This window comes from Trifolium pratense, linkage group LG1 (assembly GCF_020283565.1).
Source record: "Trifolium pratense cultivar HEN17-A07 linkage group LG1, ARS_RC_1.1, whole genome shotgun sequence".
Lineage (NCBI taxonomy): Eukaryota > Viridiplantae > Streptophyta > Magnoliopsida > Fabales > Fabaceae > Trifolium > Trifolium pratense.
This window is the reverse complement of record NC_060059.1, coordinates 31513292-31535511: the sequence shown is the minus strand read 5'-3', so window position 1 is coordinate 31535511 and position 22220 is coordinate 31513292. Positions and strand designations below refer to the sequence as shown.

The 22220-nt window shown below is 33.6% G+C and overlaps 1 protein-coding gene across 1 annotated transcript; it reads right to left on the bottom strand.

Annotated features, from left to right (window-relative positions):
- Positions 1-13481: 13481 nt before the first annotated feature.
- Positions 13482-15453, bottom strand: LOC123908484 (benzyl alcohol O-benzoyltransferase-like). The gene is made up of 2 exons (XM_045959139.1): positions 14901-15453; positions 13482-14567 (listed from the first exon to the last, which is right to left on the bottom strand). The coding sequence occupies exons 1-2, from the start codon at positions 15336-15338 to the stop codon at positions 13626-13628; spliced, it is 1380 nt and encodes a 459-aa protein (XP_045815095.1). The 5' UTR covers positions 15339-15453; the 3' UTR covers positions 13482-13625.
- Positions 15454-22220: the final 6767 nt, after the last annotated feature.

Below are 22220 nucleotides of genomic sequence, written 5' to 3'. Positions count from 1 at the left end.
GGCGCCATATGTATTGAGTTGCAATAGTTTATTCTAGCCGTTGTTGAGTACACTTTTGTTTTGACTGTTCTTCTCTTTTTTTAATTACAAATTTTTGTAGAAATTAAATGCTTTTGTCTTCTAATTATATCTACCTTCCTATTGTCAAAAAATAAATAATATCTACCTTCCTATTGTCAAAAAAATAAATAATATCTTTCTTTTTTTTTTTACAAAAAGAAATAAATAATATCTACCTATGTTTTAAACAAGAAATTATAAAGGTAAAATTATAACAAAGAAATTGAACTCGAGTGTTAATAAATTCTCTCAAATACAAATCATTTGACAGAATCTTAGTTTAATTAATTTCTAGTGAAAATCGAAATCATAGTATTAAAAATACCAAAAGGTGGACCCATAAAGATTAATTATTTTGTTGTTTTTTAACTATCTGAATTTTTAAGGCTGTTATCATTAGTGCTATTTGGTGAGTTAGAAACAATTATTTTGTTTTTTTTTAAATAGGTCTTTAAACTAACAATGTATTTTTTTCATAATTAGGTAATTTCATTATTGTTTAATTAATCAATGACTTAATATTGAAGTATTTCAGAAATTACCCAATTACAGAAATATATATTAGTTAGTTTAGAGACACTGCATATTAACTAAAAATAGTTTAAACTTAAAGAGTTACCGTTTTTTTTGAGAAATAAAGACTTACTTAAAAATGACCAAATATAGTTTATTGTACAAAATAATTAAATCTTAATAAAAAAATAATAATATTACATATCAAAATGTCAGACAAATATAATTTATTCACCAATTGGAGTTATTGAATTAATTAATTTCCATTTGCTTCTTCGTGGGCTACAACCCCTTGGATGCTAGCATTTGAATGCAAGTGCATTCTTTATCATGTCAACCCAATCGCGGCCATGTTGAGGGATTCTCCACAAACTTTTTTTTTTACTTTTGATTTTCACCACTATTATATAGTTCACTGGACTGTTTAATCTGATTCGATGATTAATTCTAATATCAAATAATTTCAACCCTTCCCGATCGCACTTGTAGAGAATCAAACTGTGACCCTCTCTACCAAGTCCAGTGTCAATCATCAGGCCCAACCCAGACACATATGCTGTGACATCGAACCTCCTAAAAATGAGGCTTCAATTTTTTTTTGTCAAGTAACATAATAACTAGAATTCTACTTTTTAAAGTGAATAAGCGAAAGTACCAGAATTTAAATTTTAATTCCGACATATTATTATTTGCAATTTATCTACCAACCGATCTATATATTCACAAGGTCAAATGGACATTAATTTTTTTTTTCTAGTAATGAACATTAAATTTACCAACCACGTCTTGGAATATACGTGAATGAAGTCAAGATTACTTATAATAAAAGACAGAGGAGTATTATTCAATTTTTCCATTATTATATTTTTACCTCTTGCTTAAATTTGTCCAGTACCCCCACCTTTTTTGCCTGAAAAATAAATTTTAATATTAATAGCAAGTTGTCTTTTTAACTTGACGTGATATGTAAACAACTGAAATTTAATTTTATGTATAATAATTTTAAACCTAATGCTTTATAGTTTATACCAACACAAGTGATAGATCATAGATGATAGATGTGTAGACTCTATGATATATTTTACTTGAATATTTTAATGTAGTACTAAGATGAAAAAATTCAATTAAGAGTGACTTAATATGAACTGATCGATTAACAAATTAAGTAAAGCCATTAGATTTGATCTAATGGTAAAAGATTAAAATAGTATATATAAGATCATGAGTGTTGGAACTTAATTAAAGCAAGAACATACATACATAATTGAGAGAGAATTAAGAGAGAAAGAAGTTATTGTTATTGATCTCACTATATCACAATGTCACTTTACACCACTATTTATAATGTGTTGCTTACATGTTAAGTTACTAACAAACTAGTAACTACCCCTAACTAATTCCCTAAGATCAAGTAACTAACATAACAGAAAAACTAACAAACACAACTCATCACGTAAAATCACCTAACTAACTCTTTTACTTGTGTTACAAGTAACCAACATTGGTTACAATGAATTACCCTCAACAATGAGTTCGATCTTTTATTCCATTATAAACAAAAGAAAATAAAAGGCAAAATTACACTACAGGTCATTTATCTTATTTTTTTGTAATATTTTGGTTTTTTATCTTTTTTTGTAACAATTTGGTCTTTTATCTTTTTTTTATAACACTTAGGTCCTTATCTTATTTATTTATAAAAAATAAAGACCAAAGTGTTATAAATAAAAAAAGATAAATGACCAAACTGTTACAAAAAAGAACTAAAGTGTTACAAATAAAAAAAACAAAGGACTAAAGTGTTACAAATAAAAGATAAAGGACCAAAATGTTACAAAAAAATAAGATAAAGAACATGTAGTGTAATTTTGCCAAAATAAAAATATGTCAAGTTAGGGGCTGACATGACTTGGGAAGCAAGAGAATGGATTCTCTCCATTGAAAAAAGAAATTGAGGAAATAATGTGGGTCTTTAAACCATCAGATCAAAAAATGTGATAACATTTTAATTATAAAATAATTAAAAAAATTGATCAATGACCATGATGTACAATTGAGAAAAATTAAGAGGAATAAAATTGAGAGAATCCTTTCTCGGGAAGCAAGAGAAGGGCACATGGATGAATGACATGTCAGTGATCATGAATAGTAAGTTAGGTGAGTGAATCACGGGGGCTAAAGATCTAGTTGGTTCCTAATTCAACTAATTAAGTTAGCTATATATGGTGTAAACTAGGAGAATATAGTGACTACAAATCTACAATATTCCTCCTCCCCCTTTTGCCAAAAAAAAACTCTTGCATTTCTTCAAGAACATCATACTTTTCTAGCTCATTTCTTCAACTTAATTTTTTTTTTTAACAGCTTTAATTTTATTGATAAGCACAACCCCTAAACACAAGGAGTATTTGGTGAGGCAAAGTAAACTATTTATTCAACTTAATTAGTAAGCATTATTTCTCTAAGGTTTGTGAACAAACCACCTATAATTTATAGTATGTTGAAATATTGTTCTCCCCTTTAATATCTTTTGGGCGAACCTAAATTTTAGTATAGATTCTAAATTTTTTAATTTGTCAAAGTTGTAAATCCATCAATTTTATGGAAGAATCTCATAGAAAAAAAAATTGTTTAGACAATTTGTAACAGTGACAAAATTTAGGACTTGAAATATTTTTGTCATGAGAAATTTATTATGATCATAGTTATCACAATTTTTAGAAGCTTATGTACCATGTTTTTTATGCAGGAATTTTTTTTCTTCTTTTGTTGATACATGGATGCATAAGAAGTAAAAGGAGGCTCATTGTCTACATTGCTCTCGACTTGGTTAGTCCATAATTGTTTTATCATATTCATCTTGGGTTATTTTGATGCTCACATAATCAGCTTTAATTAATGGATTATTGCGACAGTTGATGATCACTTCAATATATTGCATATGTTAGAGAGTGCTTGAACAAAGGTGTTGGTTGTGACGGCGGTGCCAGGATCTTCCATGGGCATATGTTTGCCATGCGAATGCAAAACCTTCTTTCACAAAATCATAAACATGTATTGTTTCACCGAACAACACAATAATCACATTGTAAGCAAATTGACGCGCGCATAAATGAAAACATGAATCGCGTTGTAAATAGAGTTCCAAATGATCACACTATTCCAATTGCTACAAGAATAAAATTCACGCGCAAGAGACTGTAGAAGCAAATGGTTCTTCTCATTGATTACTAACAACAATACCAGCCTATATATAGGCAAAGTCCCAAACACACAAACAGCTTATGCTTAAGTCAAGGCAAGGCAGGCCAGCAGGCTTAGGCCAAGCACGCGCGCGCAGGCAAGCCAGGCCAAGCTGCAGGCCAGCTTTTCTTAAGGCCCAAGCAAACTTACTAAACACAATTACACACAAAATTGGACTAAACAACTAACACAAATGAGCATCCTAACAATTTCTCCCCTAAATTGAACACCATTAACAATCAATTTACCAACTCTAATGTGCATAAGCCCAATTTATCTCTGTTTCTGCTGAAGCTGTCAAAACTCAAAGGCTTGGTCATTATGTCTGCAACTTGCTCAAAGGATGAGCAGTGAACCAACTGAATTACACCTTCCTTAGTCAGATCCCTCAAGAAATGGAACCTTACATCTATGTGCTTGCTTCTTCCATGCATCACAGGGTTCTTGGATAGCTTGATTAATGAGCTATTATCACAATATATGGTAATGCAGCTTTTCTCTCTTGCTTCAATGGCAGTCAAAATTCTGCTCAGCCAAATTCCTTGACAAGCACTACCAGCTGCAGCAATGAACTCAGCTTCAGTGGTAGATAATGTGACAATTGGTTGCTTCTTAGAAGACCATGAAACTGCTTTAGTACCAATCATAAACACATAGCCAGATGTGCTTCTTCTGTCATCAATATCACCAGCATAATCAGAGTCAGACCACCCAACTAACTCATCTCCTTTGCCTCTTTCATACCACAATCCATAGCTAGTTGTTCCCTTCAAATATCTAAGTATTCTTTTCACAGCAGCCATATGAATTTCAGTTGGCCTTTCCATGTATCTTGCCACTAAGCAAACAGAATAAGCAAGGTCAGGTCTGGTGGCCAGCAAGTACATCAAACACCCTACCATTTGCTTGTATAATGTTGAATTGTTGGCTTGTCCTGTTTCATCTTTTTGTAGCTTACTTCCAGGCACAATAGGGTTGCTTACACTATTACAATCATTCATTCCAAATCTCTGCAAGATCTCAACTGCATATTTTTGTTGATACAAAAATATTCCATTACCATATTGCTTCACTTCCACACCAAGGAAGTATCTCATTTTCCCTAAATCAGTCATTGCAAAGTTGCTTTCCATTGAGCTCTTGAAATCAGCAAACAATTTTTCATCATTGCCTGTGAAGATCAAGTCATCAACATAGAGACTTACTACTATAATTCTTCCATCTGATTCATTCTTGACAAATAGGGTATGCTCATGTGGACATTTTTCAAATCCTTCATGATTAAAGTAGGCTTCTATCTTGTTGTACCAAGCCCTTGGTGCCTGCTTCAAGCCATACAATGACTTCTTTAGTTTGTACACCAGTGGCTTATTTTCCTTCTGATACCCTAGAGGCTGATCAACATACACTTCCTCAATGAGTTCTCCATGTAGAAAGGCACTTTTCACATCAAGTTGAAACACATACCAGTTTTTCAAAGCAGCTATAGCAAGAATAGTTCTGATAGTATCCCACCTTGCAACAGGTGCAAACACTTTATTGTAGTCTATGCCTTGCTGCTGAGAGTAGCCTTTTGCAACCAATCTTGCTTTATATTTTTCAATCTTACCCTGTTCATTGTACTTGGTTTTGTATATCCATTTCACTCCAATCTTCTTTGCACCAGCTGGTAATGCAGTCAACTCCCAAGTATTATTGCTCTCAATAGCTGCAATTTCAGCATCCATGGCCTTTCTCCAATTATCATGTTTACAAGCCTCTTCATAAGTAATTGGATCTGTGCTAGGAGTGAAAATAGCAAGATTGTGCATCTCAGCTTCATCTGTAACAAAATCATCAAGGTATCCTGGTCTTTTTGAAACTCTTTTATCCAAGGGAGGGTTATCTTCTTCATCACTACTCTCTGAATCTGGAACAATTTGATCACTCACATCATTGTGCTCTCCTTGATCATTATTATCCCTGATGAATAATTTGCAAGTATACAATTAGCCGTCAAGTAGTATAAAAATCGTTCTTTCCACAGGGATTGTTGTAATTCAAACACAAGTTGAATACATACTTAAACACATAAATTTAAATGTAAAAAGGGGGGGAAATTTGTTTGGTTCAAGTTTGATCATAAACTGACAAAATAACTTAGGTTTCAAATCAAATGAAGAAAAGCGATTGATCCTTTTGGTTCATCTAATTACTACTTCTCTTGGTAATTTCATGTATGATTACAAATTTACTCAATTTAGTTTCACGATTAGATTAAATCAAAAATGATTATGCCCAATGTCTTGGTAACATAATCCTCTCCCTTGATCATCGATTCCTAATGTCTCAGGTAATCTATGATCAATTGAGGATTACAAACTTTAATCTATAAAATCTCAATTAACAATCCGAAATGTCTTAAGTGAAAGTTAATCGATCAATTATTCCTAGATCGATGATTCATTCCTATTGTCATAGTAAAATAAATCATTGAATTCATCATATAAGTAGCTAATTCATATAAAGCATTAGGCATAAGGAATAATCAAAGAAACTAACTTCGTAATTCATATATCAATTCAAATGAGAATCACATGGTTCAAGAGAAATAGAAATCAGAATCCCCTAAGGACCAATCATGGGAATTTAGTTACACATAGTATAAGAAAACATTACAATCAAAGAAATGAGAGAAAGCATGTTTACAAGATGATCTTGATGTGTTTCCACACTTCAATCCTTGCCTCCAAGCTCCTAGATCTTCAAAAGTTGTTCAATTTGATGTTTCCAATGTCAATTTTCGATCCCTCATCTCAGATCTGCCTTTTCCTTTTATAACCGGAGTCAATAAATGATAATTTCGCCTCAGGCACGAGCATTTTCGCCCCAGGCACAGAATTTTCGCCTGAGGCGCCAACATTTTCGCCCCAGGCGAACAGGCAAACAGAGAGGTACTTTTTCTGGTGAAATTTTCGCCTGAGGCACAGGAATTTTCGCCTCAGGCACAAAATTTTCGCCTGAGGCACCAACATTTTTGCCCGGGGCGAAAAAAGCAGAATATTAGCTATTTTCTTCATTCTTCAGCTACTTTCATCCTTTGCAAATATCTTCAAACTAGTGCATTATTCTTCCATGAAATGAGTTACAATTCTTCTAAAAAGACTTGAAATTGGTCTTATTTTCATGTAATGACGCATGTCATCACAACCCCAAACTTATTTCATTCCTTGTCCTCGAGGAATATCTCAATCTCTAAGAAAACAAAACACTACCTCAATCCATTTGACTACACAAACTCAAACCCAATCAAGTTAGACGTAATTTGCATAATATTTCAACGATCAATTTCGTCATGATTCAAATACACACAGTTTCAAATTTAGGCAAAACAAAGAGCATCAAACAAAGATTGACCATACTTAATCTCTTCAGACCCTCACCGACTCTCCTGTTTAAGGGTAATATTCACTCAATCAACACATCATAACTAGACTACTATAAATTTGCAGACATTCTCAAAAATCAATCACCATGTCATGAGCACACACATTAGAGGACTTTTATAGGTTATAACGTGGCTGGGTTATAAGGTGGATGGTGGCATTTCTGGTAAGTGAGTAAAAAAACTTGAAGTTAGATACCACTAAATTGAATAGATACAACACCCCACCCTACTTTTTAAGAATTGATACTAGAGAACAATTTTCTTTCACAAAATTTTCTTTCAAGGAATTCTTTTTGTTTTCAAGAAGATCACCATGCATGATTATTTTTTTTCTTTCTTTTTTTTCTTTTCGAACTTCTTTTCTCGGTGAACTTTTGAATTTTTCTTTCATAATTTTTTTTTTAGTTCTCTAGTATACCCACCCCAAACTTAAGTTGTTGCTAATTCCAAAAGCAACCCCAAACTTAGTGACATGCATTGTGCAAAAACCACTAAAGGTATCTAATTCTCCAAGAAAATCTTTTTTTTTTATATATATTATTTTGATAACTTGGGTCAGATAACAAACAAAACATTTTTCTTTAAGCTCAAAGGGGTTAAACAAAGGATAAGCAATGATAAAGGTGGCTAGAACAGGCTCAAGGTACCAAACAATTTGCCTCGTGTGTGCATCACAACAATAAATCAATTAAAGAGAACATGCGCAAATTCTAGAGACATAGCTAAGTGTGGAATTCTCATAATCATCTAAAGAAATCAGTGTTTGGGCTCAAAATCTCACGGTTTTGCTGGATTAAACTATGGTCAATATTTGTGAGAGTCCCTAAGCTTTGCCTAAATTATCACTATGATGCATCAGAAACAATCAAAAACATCACACATTCATATCATGCATTTGGCCAACAATTTTGAATCTAAGATGATAGCAAAACAAATTTCAAATAGTGTGAGGTTTTCAAAAAGACTAAGACATTCAAGGAAAACAACAAATAAAACAAGTATTTATTCATGACCAATAAAGAGCAAGTAACAACTTCAACATAAACGCACGAAGCAGGCCAAAAAGTACACATGGAGAAGGTAATATCTGAAAACCTGATTCTTTTTTTTCTTCTTCTTTTCAGCTTTCGAATGCACTATACTCCAACTCCTTTATTGTCTTCTTGAACCTGCAAAACACAAAACAAAAACAAAGAAAAACATTGTTTAGTGAATAAAACCTTGGGTTGCCTCCCAAGCAGCGCTCTTTTAACGTCAATAGCTTGACGGTCCATGACTTCAAATTAGGGAGGATATTTCAGACTTGTTTCACCCCAACTCCTCTTTTGCTCTTTCTTCAACCGAGAATTATTCTGATCAACAAGCAATGATTTCACTATTATTGGACGGCGAATGAACTTTATCTGCTTATTCCTCCCTTTCTTTCTTTTCTTCTTTCGTGCTCCTTTTGGACCTTCCTTAGAATCATCCACACTCTTTTTCCTAAAACTCATCATGACGGTTTCAACTAGTTTCGTCACTTCTTTCTTTACTAAACCTTCCAATGGAGGAATAACAATTTTACAAGCATCTACACCCGGATTGACTTCTTCCTCCTTATACACCTTGTGCAACCAAAAGGCAGGGATTATACCATTTAAATTCCAAGCCGAAGTGTCATAATCCTTCTCCAATTCTTTAACAAGGTCATCTTCTTTCAAAGGAGTAAGCAAGCTACTAATTATGACCGGTTGCTTTGAATCTTCTCCCAAGAATACATACTTCCAATTAGGAGGAAGTTCTTGCAACCCCGGAGGACTTGGCTCAAACTCTTCCTCCACTAGCAATGTCTCCTCCACTTTTAGCGTTTCCGCTACTTGGCACTCATCCAATTGTTGAAGAAAAAGTTCAATTTCATTATCCCATTCTTCTTCTCTCACATCCTTTGCCACATCCTCTAACACATCCACCTTGAAACATTCGGGTACCACTCCACAAAACTTTGTTGCTTCAAACACCTTGAAGCATACTTGTTCATTGTCTAGACGAAACATGAGCTCACCCATCTCGACGTCAATTAGAGCCCTTCCGGTGGCTAAGAATGGTCTTCCCAACAAGAGAGAAACTTCAGCGTCCTCCTCCATATCTAGAATCACGAAATCAGCCGGGAATACAAATTCAGCACATCTTACCAAAACATCTTGTAAAATTCCATGTGGGTAGGTAATTGACCGGTCGGCAAGAGATAATTGCATCTTTGTCGGTTTAGCCACGACACCGGGATGCGCTTCATCATAGATAAGGGCATCAAATTGATGCTTGCACCCAAGTCACATAAAGCTCTCCTAACATGTAAGTTTCCAATAGAGCATGGAATGGTGAAACTTCCCGGATCCTTCTTCTTTTGTGGAAGCTTCTTTTGAATTATTGCACTACACTCTTCGGTCATGTCTACCGTCTCATCATCAAGAGGTTTTCGCTTCTTTGTCAAAAGCTCCTTCATAAATTTCGCATATATGGGCATTTGTTCCAAAGCCTCTGCAAAAGGAATATTCACTTGGAGACTATGAAGCATTTTCATGAAATTTTTGAAGTGTTGGTGCTCTTTCTCCTTAGCCTTCTTCTTTCGCGGATACGGCAACTTGGCATGGAATGAAGTGTTTTGCCTTTTGTTGTTATCCTTCTCTTCTAAGCTTTGACCTTTCTTTAAAGTGTGGTTCTTTTCAACTAACTTCTCATCACTCTCTTTTTGAATTTTTTTCTCTCTCTCATTTTCGACTACTTCTTCTATCTCACCTTCAATCTCATTTTCTACTCCACATTCTTTTTCAACTTCACCCTCATTCTCATTTTTTTCTTCTCTCTTTTCTTTCACTCCATCTTCACTCGACTGACTTTTCTTCTTTGTCATAACCAAAATTATCTTTTGTAGAACCTTCAAAGCCATTATTTTGAGTAGCCAAGAATTGCCTTGACAATTGACCCATTTGGGTTTCTAGGTTCTTGATTGAAGCTTCATGATTCTTGTTAGCAATGTCTTGGTTAGCTTTCATTTAGTCTTGGCTAATCTTCATTGCTTCAAAATTTCCTTGAGTCACCTTGATAGCTAAGATAAGACTATCTTTAAAAGAATCTACAAGGTGATCTTCCGACTGTTGCTCTTGAGGAATTTCTTTATTTTGAGTTAAACATGAATTAGTTCCATAAGAAAAGTTCATGTGATTCTTCCCTCCAAGATTATAGGCATTGAAATATGGATTGTTTTGCTTCCCATTCCACATGTAGCACATCTGCTCTTGGGCTGCTAATTGTGTGGTAATAATTTGTAGTAGAGCATTCATTAACTTGTAACTTGTTAAAAGTTCGTTTTGATTGTCTAATTCAAGCATGACTTCCTGCCTGGTCTAAACAACAAAGAAAATATCATAGTAGCACTTGCACTAAACAATAGTGAAAACGAAATTTAAAATGAAACTTATTTTTGTATTTTTTTATTATAAACAAAACAAAACTAAAATAGTGAACTAAGTATGGTTCAATTGCCTTGTTGAATCAATCAACAATCCCCGGCAACGGCGCCAAAAACTTGATGAATAATTTGCAAGTATACAATTAGCCGTCAAGTAGTATAAAAATCGTTCTTTCCACAGGGATTGTTGTAATTCAAACCCAAGTTGAATACATACTTAAACACATAAATTTAAATGTAAAAAGGGGGGGAAATTTGTTTGGTTCAAGTTTGATCATAAACTGACAAAATAACTTAGGTTTCAAATCAAATGAAGAAAAGCGATTGATCCTTTTGGTTCATCTAATTGCTACTTCTCTTGGTAATTTCATGTATGATTACAAATTTACTCAATTTAGTTTCACGATTAGATTAAATCAAAAATGATTATGCCCAATGTCTTGGTAACATAATCCTCTCCCTTGATCATCGATTCCTAATGTCTCAGGTAATCTATGATCAATTGAGGATTACAAACTTTAATCTATAAAATCTCAATTAACAATCCGAAATGTCTTAAGTGAAAGTTAATCGATCAATTATTCCTAGATCGATGATTCATTCCTATTGTCATAGTAAAATAAATCATTGAATTCATCATATAAGTAGCTAATTCATATAAAGCATTAGGCATAAGGAATAATCAAAGAAACTAACTTCGTAATTCATATATCAATTCAAATGAGAATCACATGGTTCAAGAGAAATAGAAATCAGAATCCCCTAAGGACCAATCATGGGAATTTAGTTACACATAGTATAAGAAAACATTACAATCAAAGAAATGAGAGAAAGCATGTTTACAAGATGATCTTGATGTGTTTCCACACTTCAATCCTTGCCTCCAAGCTCCTAGATCTTCAAAAGTTGTTCAATTTGATGTTTCCAATGTCAATTTTTGATCCCTCATCTCAGATCTGCCTTTTCCTTTTATAACCGGAGTCAATACATGGTAATTTCGCCTCAGGCACGAGCATTTTCGCCCCAGGCACAGAATTTTCGCCTGAGGCGCCAACATTTTCGCCCCAGGCGAACAGGCAAACAGAGAGGTACTTTTTCTGGTGAAATTTTCGCCTGAGGCACAGGAATTTTCGCCTCAGGCACAAAATTTTCGCCTGAGGCACCAACATTTTCGCCCGGGGCGAAAAAAGCAGAATATTAGCTATTTTCTTCATTCTTCAGCTACTTTCATCCTTTGCAAATATCTTCAAACTAGTGCATTATTCTTCCATGAAATGAGTTACAATTCTTCTAAAAAGACTTGAAATTGGTCTTATTTTCATGTAGTGACGCATGTCATCAATCCCCAATCAAGAGTTCATTGTGATCATCATAACCATCATTCCCTTCTTCACTGTGTTTGCTTGTTGAACAAGCATCTGTGTCAGGGATTACTTCTCTTCCCTTAATTGTTTCAACTTCTTTACTTTCCCAATTCCATTGTTTTGTCTCATCAAATCTTACATCTTTGCTCACAACTATCTTTCTTTTCAAAGGATCATACAGCTTGTAGGCCTTGGATTCATCACTTATGCCTAAGTGAATGCAGACAATGCTTTTGTCATCAAGCTTTTTTCTCAGATTATCTGGTACATGAACATAGGCAATGGAACCAAAAACTTTAAAGTGGCTTACTGAGGGTTTGATTCCACTCCAAGCCTCTTCTAGTGTAACATCTTTTACTGTAAAAGTAGGGCATCTATTGAGTATGTGGACTGACCAGTTGACTGCTTCAGGCCAAAAATTCTTTGGTACATTCTTGTCTGACAACATGCTTCTCACCATATTCATAATAGTCCTATTCTTCCTCTCAGAAACTCCATTTTGTTGAGGTGTATAGGCAGCTGTAAGTTGTCTTCTGATCCCTTGAACATCACAATATTCATTAAATGCAGTAGATGTATACTCACCACCTCTGTCAGTTCTCAAGCATTGTATCTTGAGTTTAGTCTCATTCTCCACCATAGCCTTGAACTTCTGAAAGGTAATGAATGCTTCAGACTTTTCACTCAAGAAGTAAGTCCATGTCTTTCTGCTTAGATCATCAATAAAGGTGATGAAGTATCTTTTCTTGCCATTAGATTCAGGATTAATAGGGCCACAGATATCAGAGTGTACCAACTGCAATTTCTCACTAGCTCTCCAGAGGGTTTTCTTTGGCATGGATTCTCTCTGTTGCTTTCCCTTCATGCAGCTGTCGCACTTTTGATCTGGTTCCTTCACATATGGTAGGCCTTGTACCATTTTCTTCTGGGCCAAGATGTTGATCCCTTTGAAACTCAAGTGTCCATATCTTTGATGCCAAAGCTGAGCATCATTGGATTGGGTTGCTTTGTAACAATTTGGAATCAACACCGGTGCTTTGATTATGTACATTCTATTCATTGACATGTGAGTGAACATAATCAATCCCTTTTCTTCATGGTACACCTTGCAAGTGTCATTCTTGAACACTATTGTGAGATTTTTCTGCTGCAGTTGACCTATACTCAACAAATTGTTCTTCAACCCAGGGAGATAGTACACATTTGTGAGAATCTGAACATACCCTGCAATGTACAACTTCAAATTCCCTTTTCCAACTACAGCCATTTTGGAATCATCTCCCATCATGAATCACATTGAGGCAAATAGATCGAACACCACCTAAATATGCTTGCAATCGCTACGCGCACACCAAATTAAAATCAAATATGTAGGAACGAGAAGCAAATCCAATGGAATCTAGAAGTGGCGGTCGTGGCGCTCATGTAAGGGGAAAACAAGCAGAGCGTTTTTTTTTATTGAATTTTGAAATAAAATGGGAATGATACAAAATAATTTGTGATCATGGTTATGAAAATTTTAATACAAAACAATATATAGTAAAATCAAATCAACAGTCTTAATTAAGGTCTACAATGAAGAAATAATGAAACTAGATTTTAGACCACCATTAGTAGGTAGGGTAATGTTGTTCTTAAGGAGACTATCCAACTCTTTAACGAACCTCTTCATGGCTTGATTTGGCAAACAAACCGGTATAACTAAACCTTCCTCTCCTTTAGCATTTTTAAAAGGTATATAAAAGCTAGCAAGACCAGGTACAACACCAACTCCTCCATGAGCTGGTCCTCCATAAACAGCTTTTCCCCAACCAAAATCAACATCTCTAAGTCCAACATGTGTAACATCAGACACTAAATACATTCTCACCGAAGTAAAATGAGGCCGACCCTTGATGACCATTAAGTCCGCCATTGAATGCATATATTCTTCAGTGACGTCGGCTTTTGCTTTTTTAATTAAATCCAATGCATACCCTAATGGGTTTTCGATTAATTTTCCTGCGGTTGAAATTGCAACAGGAAATGCGAAAGCATTACCATAGTAACCTTTTGGTAATGGTGGATTAAATTTACCACGTGCATTATATATGCAAATTATGCGAACTTCTTCGTCGGTTTCAGGTTGTAATGCGATTGTACGACAACGCCAAAGACATGCAGTGATAATTTCGAATCTGGATTGTTGTTGTAGGTGAGATGGAAATTGAGGGCGGAGTGCGGATAACTCAGTGGGACCAAAGAAAAAAGAGCGGTGGACCATATCATCTAAGTGGACAATGGTTCCTTTGGTGTCGGGAACTTGTTCGTATTCACGATGAGTACATGTCACTCTTGGTGGATCTCTTGCGTTTAGAAGCTCTCGGCGCCATACTGGTGAGATTGAAGGTATGTTCATCCCGCGAGAAATTTCGCCTACAGCTTTCATGAATTGGACCAAACCAGTTGCATCGCTAATTATATGGTTTAGACGAATAGCAAAAATGAAACCACCGCATTTGAGGCGTGTTACCTGAACAAATACAATTCGAATATGTGAGTTAAATAAATTAGGTTGTAAACCAAAAAATGATTTTTTGTTTTTGCTTTTACTTTCAGTATCCAACCCATTGAACCGCCTAATTTGGTTTTGTGTCAGTTCTTGCATCAAGTGGTTACAGATCCCTACTGATTGGGGGATCGAACCGTGGTCCTCCATACCAAGTTCAGTGTCAATCAACATTGAACCAACTAACGATTGGTTCCAAAAAATGATTTATTTCATCTATACCTATACTAAAGATATCCTTCATTTAATATTCATTTTGTAAAATTTTATTTTCCCTTAATAGTAATAAATGTGTACCTGAATAAGCAGAATTGGAGTGTTAATCACATCTGAAGAACCAGGAACATCATAAAGAAGTTCATCCAAACAAGGAAAAGGAGGTTGAAGAGCATCACCAAATTCTTCAAGAGTAACATCAGCATCAGCTTCAATGAACAAAACACCTTCATCATTACAATCAACTATAACTTTCCTAGCATGAACTTCCCTCAATCTACCTGCAAATGGATAATAAAACACAAGTGTTTTTGAAAGTGCTTTTCTAATAACATCAACAGGGTCTTTTCCTTTCATATTTGGATCATATTTGTAAAATTGTATAATAGGAATTTGAAAACGTAACCCATCTTGATCATCTACATCTGAGAGTAGTTTTATTGTATGGGGAGTTGGTTTTGATGGCTTTACAAATTCAGGGGCATGCCTCTTTACTGTGAATGACAGAGATTGGGCCATGATTTAGGAACTGAATAAAGAGGAATGGTTAATTTGAATGCAATGCAATGCAATGCTGTATATATATAGTGATCAGTGCTGTAATTTTTGTTGTGGCGCCGCCATATAGCTTTGAATTAATGTCCCCACATCACATGCATGACCACTGACCAGTAATGTAATTTGTTGTCTATCCTATTTAAATGGAAGACTTTATATATTATATTATATTATATATAAGATAGGAAAATGCTAAATCTTTATGTAGAAAAGTAATTTGTTTTCTACCATGATCAAACGGTAGAAAAGTAACAAGTTTCGCTACTAAATCTTATGTATAATGATATAATTATATGTTTTTAATGTGAAGAAAATATTATTATAAATTTTTTCAAACCCCCATAAAATTTAGAAAAATTGCTATGTGACCTAAACATGGTGTTTGATATGCTAAAAAATAAAGGATTATAAAGGACAATTTCAGTTGTACTATTGTGTTTGATTTTAAAACTATTTGTGGTATTGTACAAACAAGGGGCTAATAAACAGGATAAAAGTTGAAATTCTTGTCCCCCACCGAACCACATGATAGTTTTTTGTCCTCTACAGAAGTTGTCTAAAATACCAAAATATAACATTTTATCCACCAAACATTGTACAACATAAAATTTGTTCAATACCTTAAATATCTATATTATGTTGTTCTGTCATGTATTGTATTGTTCTGACAAGTACGAACATTTTGCAGATCAAATGCACATATAACAATTTTCTTCAAAAATTGTGTAATCAATTTTTTAAAAGTAAAAATCAAGTACTATATATATCGTCTGAAGAAAAATGTGTTTTAATTTGTTGTAATGTCCTTGATTATATAAAAATGTTTTTTCCTTAAATATAAGACAGTCTATAAATTTTTGGATGTTTTTATTACTCTTTTTTCAAATATATCTTTTATGCTTTGCATTGAAATATGAAAATTCAACATTGAATATATTTATCATAAATGAAAATTTTGTAATAGTCACACAAATTTTAAACAAATTTCCTATTCTAACAACTTTTCTTAAAAGCCGTAATTTTTTTTATAGAGGTTCCCATATAATCAAAAACATAAAAATATTTTTTATACCCATACTAAAGAAAATTTATGAATCCGCCACTAATTCAAGATCTATTTTCTACTACTATCCTAAGCTTTTGGACTTTGGATCACATTATTTTTGTATTGGTTGTTCTCATATATCCACCTTTTAAACAAGAGTTTATAAATTATAATGGTCGACCCATCAAAATTAATAAAAATTTTAAGAATTTTTAAATAGGAGCTCAAAAAAAAAATCGATACTTTTAACTTCCTTAGAGGGTGTAGAAAAGAGTTAAAAGAGTAATTTATAGTAACATTGTGTCTCTTAGATCTCTAGGTGTAATTTTTATGAAGATTGATTTTTTCATCCAAAAAAATAATTAATAAAACTGTTTGTTGTTTGTTTGTCTTTCATATGTATGTGTATCAATTATCTTAAACATATATTTTAAAATAATCCAAAAAAAAAATAGGAGTTAAAAAAATAGGAGCAATCAAAACTAAAAAGTCACTTAATCAAATCTTTAACTAGTATAATTGAGAATGTTATATTCTGATTACAAAGATATTTAATCAAATATTTATCATTTCTTATCTATCTGTCGTTTTTATATTATCTTCTCTCTCCTTTCTCTTTTCATGATGTTATCTCTTTTGTCGCCGATAGTGACGAGTAAAAGAAGAGAGAGAGCCGAGAGAAGTTAGAAAGAGAAGAGAATATAGCAAATAATAGTGAAAGGAAGAGAATATAGCAAAGAAGAGTATACAAGATATATGAAAGAAGAATTTTTATTTTGTATATCTCTCGTTCTATCTTGTTTATCCATCTTAGAGAGATATTATTTTATTTTATTTTATTTTTTGTTTTTAGATGAAATTGTAATTCACTGAAATTAAACTAACATATAATTGTGAGATTTTGGATTCGAACTCGAATCACGACGTCCGGCCTAATAATTTCAATATTTTTGTCAATTGAACCAGGACTTATTATTAATAATGGTGACGATAATTCTCTTATTTTACAACTGTCTCATATAAAATTTTAATTTCATAATTTTATTTTATTGTAAAATCATTTACTCTTATCGGTCAAATAACAACAATGTTATCTCTTCTATATTTATCTTCTCTCATCTCTCATGCTCACTTTTTCATTTCTTTCTCATCTTTCTCTTTCCTATCGGTGTCCTTTTTATTTCTCTATGCCTTTGTTTCATCTCTATCTTCATTATTAGTGATATTTTCATTCATAAATATAAATATATTTATATGGACTAACTTCACAAGTTAGTCGACTATAGATCAATAACTATTTTTATTTTTAAATTTCAACGACAATATACATTATTATTCTTATGGTTAAATTAAAACAATAAAAAATAAAAATGTAATTCATTTAGAATTGATGTCAATCATGTCACTATTTTAGTCTTATAATTGAGAAAATTGTTAATTTTTATTTCTAAAGAGTATTATCAACCATCTTTAAAATGTATTATAGTTTTAAGCATTAAATACACGATCAACCACTTATTATCCACAATAGCCCTAAACTATTTGAGGGACTTAGAGCATCCATAATGGAGCATTCCATTTTTGAGTACTTAAATGGTCCTACATAGACACATCAACAATTTATTATTTTTTTTAATAATAGTACCTAATAGGTATTCAACCCCTCCAATGGAGCATTTCTTAAAAAGTTTTAAAATGGGTCCCATCAATAACTCCACATCATTAAAATTTGAAATTTAATTTAAAATAATATTGTCAAATTAATTTTTTTTGAATATATTAAATAAAGTGAGTCCCATAAAAAGAAGAGAGAGAGAGAGAGTTCTTATATTAGAAGTTGTACCTATTAGGTACTAAAATGTTTTGTGCTCCAATGATAGTACCTAATAAGTACTATGAGTACCTAATAGGTACTACACCATTGGAGATGGTCTTATATATATATAGGACCAGACATAGTGTAATGACAACACATAAAATTTATTCACCAATAGGAGTGTTGTTGAATTAAATTCTAATTTTGTTTCTCCAAAAACCGGATATGGTCAAGTATATAGAGTCTCCGAGTCACTTCCCTTGACCAAAATAACACAGATTAAATTTCTTTATTCGTGGGGGGTAGGCTTATAAGCTTCTGAATTTGAATGCATGCATAAGATCAAAACTAGGCCACCTTCATTTACTGCATTCTTTATTGACCATGTTGTGGGGGATTCTCCCACCAACCTTTTTTCTAACTTTGATTTGGTTTAAAAAATATTATCTTTAATATTTTTCTTATTATATTACTTCTTGCATTTTTTTTTTTATTTCATTTTTTCAACCTCTATCTCACTTAAATGTGTCAAGAAGCCACTAAATTTGATGTAGTGGTGAGAGTTTGGGTAGTATACTATAAGTCTTGGGTTCGATCCTCAGCTCATCGTAAAACAAAAAAAACTTAATTGAGAGAGAGAACCAATAACGCAATGCTTACTAACTCCCTTCCTAAATTAGTGGAATAAAAGGAAAGAAGTGCTCTGTCATGTGATTAGGAAAATAATTTACAGTTGGTTTTTCAAAAATGCTAAAAAACAACTTTTTTAAAAAATAAAATAAAGATATACATAATTTTTTTAACAGATAAAAATGAAATATTATTCTAACCAAATCATCTCCTCAGCACAAAGTGTGGCGAAAAGACTATAAAAAATTTATAAACCGCCAAAACAAAGTAACAACATGAAAATTAATCGATGTCCAAGCAAGTATACGGGCTCGACCACCAGTATGGTAGTTTGAAACTAAATTAATGTTTGTTGTCTTCAACTCCGAATTTCTGAAAAGAGTCTGATTTCTTTCGTTTTCCACATAACCCAAACACATAAGAGCGAAATGAGTTGCAGAAACAAATGTCGTGCCCGAAGACCACCTTTTGAAAAAGTAAACTGAATGAAATTCTGATAGAGTGTGAGAGTCCACCGACGAAAACCCAATCACGATTGAACTGATGACCAAATTAAAGGGAACCAAATGTTACAAGAGAGAAATAAGTGCTCAGCTGATTCAACAGTACCGCAACAGGACACACAAAGGTGGCAAAGAGAATAATACATGCAGTAAATCAAGATGGCCTAGAGTTAAAATTCCGTTAGAAAAAAAGGATCCAGGGAGGGCTGACTTGGTTGTTCTTGCACCTTCAACCAAAAACGAACGAAATCAAAATGAAATCCTTAGTCGTGAGCTCCTTTATATCATTCAGACCAATCCCCTAAACTTAGGATAAAATTTTATTTTTCTTTCTATAACACACCGAATAATATCCAACACATTCTAGATTGTCTACTTATCTATATGTCACTCTAACCAACTCACTCCTACCTTGTTTTTAATCTTAATTTGTATATTGTCCAAGGGTGTACTTCTGAATATATACGTCTATATTTTAAACAGTATACGTCCCGATCGAAGTATATGCATTCAGAATGTCTCAAGCATGCTCAAATCCTTGATGCAAATGTAGGTATGGAGGACTCCCTCCATTTTGATTTTTAGCTAAATAATAAAAAAGTCATTAATACTGAGCGAGTATCTTAATCTTGGTGTACACATTGATATTGAAGAGGTTTGTGTGTAAATATGTCATTTATATATTGATGTTTATGATTCAATATGTGATCAATTTCATAATTTGTTAAATGTTAATTTTGAAAATTTAGTACTCCACATGATCTATATATTGGAATGAATTAGAGATCAAGCAATCAAATTAGAATTTTTTATTATTAACACTATCACCAAACATACTTATAATACATGTCACAATTCACAAACATAATAAGTCTAAAAGGAGTTTAAATCAGAGAAAAAAAACTGAAAATTAAATTTAGGACTAGTATATATCTCTATGATGTTTTCTTCCGACCCCATGCTTTTTTTTAAACCCCAAAAATCCCATTTTGTTCCTCGTAATTTGAAAAAATTTGGGCAATATATTTTGGTTTTCACGAACCGAACAAATTAATATGACTTCGGTTTATATAAATCGAAGCGCTACTTTATATCAGTGACACTCCAGTCACTTGTTATTATTTCATCAACACACAATCAAAAAACCAAATCGAAGGGGGAAGGTCTTCACAGTTCACACGCATTCAAGGCTTGAAATCAAAAAACAAAAATTGCATATTAGTATTATATGTGTTTAATTAGTATTCTATTAGGATTGTAACTATTATATGTGGTTAATTGAATTTTTTTGCGTTTGCTTATTTTGTAGTTATGGGAGACGAAATTAACGAATTTAAACCGTCAAGACCTGTTGTGCTTGGCCTTTTTGCAATGGGCATTGTTCAAGTTGAAGCTCAACCTAGTAATCCTTTTCGTCAACATTACGTGGATTCGGTGGTGGTTGGCGTCGTGGTTGTTGTGGTGGTTGTTGTGGTGGATCTTGTGGTGCTCCAGGTTCGTCATAATCGGCATGCTCATTTATAAATTGATCCGCATCAAAATCATCTTGAGCCACCGGTGTTTGGCCTAAAAGTGACCGTGCACGTGAACGCAAACCACCCTACCTCAACATCATATGTTCCTTCCGCCAGAGGTGGTCCTTGCTTATGACGACCTCTTTTCGCCACATCTATGAGTCTGGTTGGTGTCGTCTTTGGTGGTCTGAAGGTTGCGGGGGGACTTTCTAAGAATGAGATTAGAAGTGGACCGCTAATAGGTGGTGTCAGTTTTGGTTTTATTCAATGGTGTTCTGGTTATATCCGACGCCTTTGTTTTTGTAGTGCTGTTTCTCTCGATATTTGTTCATCTTGTATATTTTGTTGTTAAAAAACAAATAATGTGTCCTTTTGCATGGTATATCGGGAATACCTTAAGGACACACTTTATCTTTGAGTGAAATGCCAAATACCCCATGAAATTTGAAAACGTCAATCAAATTACCCCCTGCTGTGTTTACTCCGTCTATTTTGATGAGGAAAAAAGAGGAAAAGATGGATGAGACAAGAATTGATAAAAAATATGATGTTGGTGATTGGTGTTTCTTGTTTGGTTCTGAATCTGATGACTCAGATTAGTCTATTGGATGGTTAGAACCTCTTGGTTCTGATTTTGAAAGCAATGACAATGATAATGAGGATGATTCTGGTGATGATAGTTTTATTGTTTCGGTTCCTTGTTATTGACCTGGTTGCAAGGAGGTTGAAAGCTCAAACAATGTGCTTTTGAAGGCTCAAAATAGGTGGAGTAAACGGAGCAGGGGGCAAATTTCAGGGGGTATTTGACAAATTTTGAAATTTCAGGGGGGGTATTTGGCATTTTACTCTTTTATCTTCTAGATAAGATCACCATCATCTCCCAAAATAAGGGAGACGTTGCTAGTATTTGCCTTAGAGTCTTTTTCAAATAATGCCCCACTTGGACAATTTCTCTATATATGCCAGACTTTCCACACTTCCAACACGCCTTGTGTAATCCTGATTGTATCAGCACATCCTTGACTTATAATTTTTACAAGTCAAAGTTGATTCTTCCATCAAACTTTTCTATGTCAAACTTCATAACGCTTAAATGAGACATAATAGTTACACGCAAACTGTACACTATGCACCAAGTAGGTTCCTAGAAAAGAGAGGTGAATCACAACGAACACACTTAAATACCAAGTTTTTCCTTTGCATGAACCCCCCTAAACAACACTTTCACAGTACCACACTTTTTTCAACACCTTCACAATAGCACACTTCTTTTCTGATGTGATATCTCATCGAACCGAAGCTTTGATACCATTGTTAGTAAATAACAGAGATGAA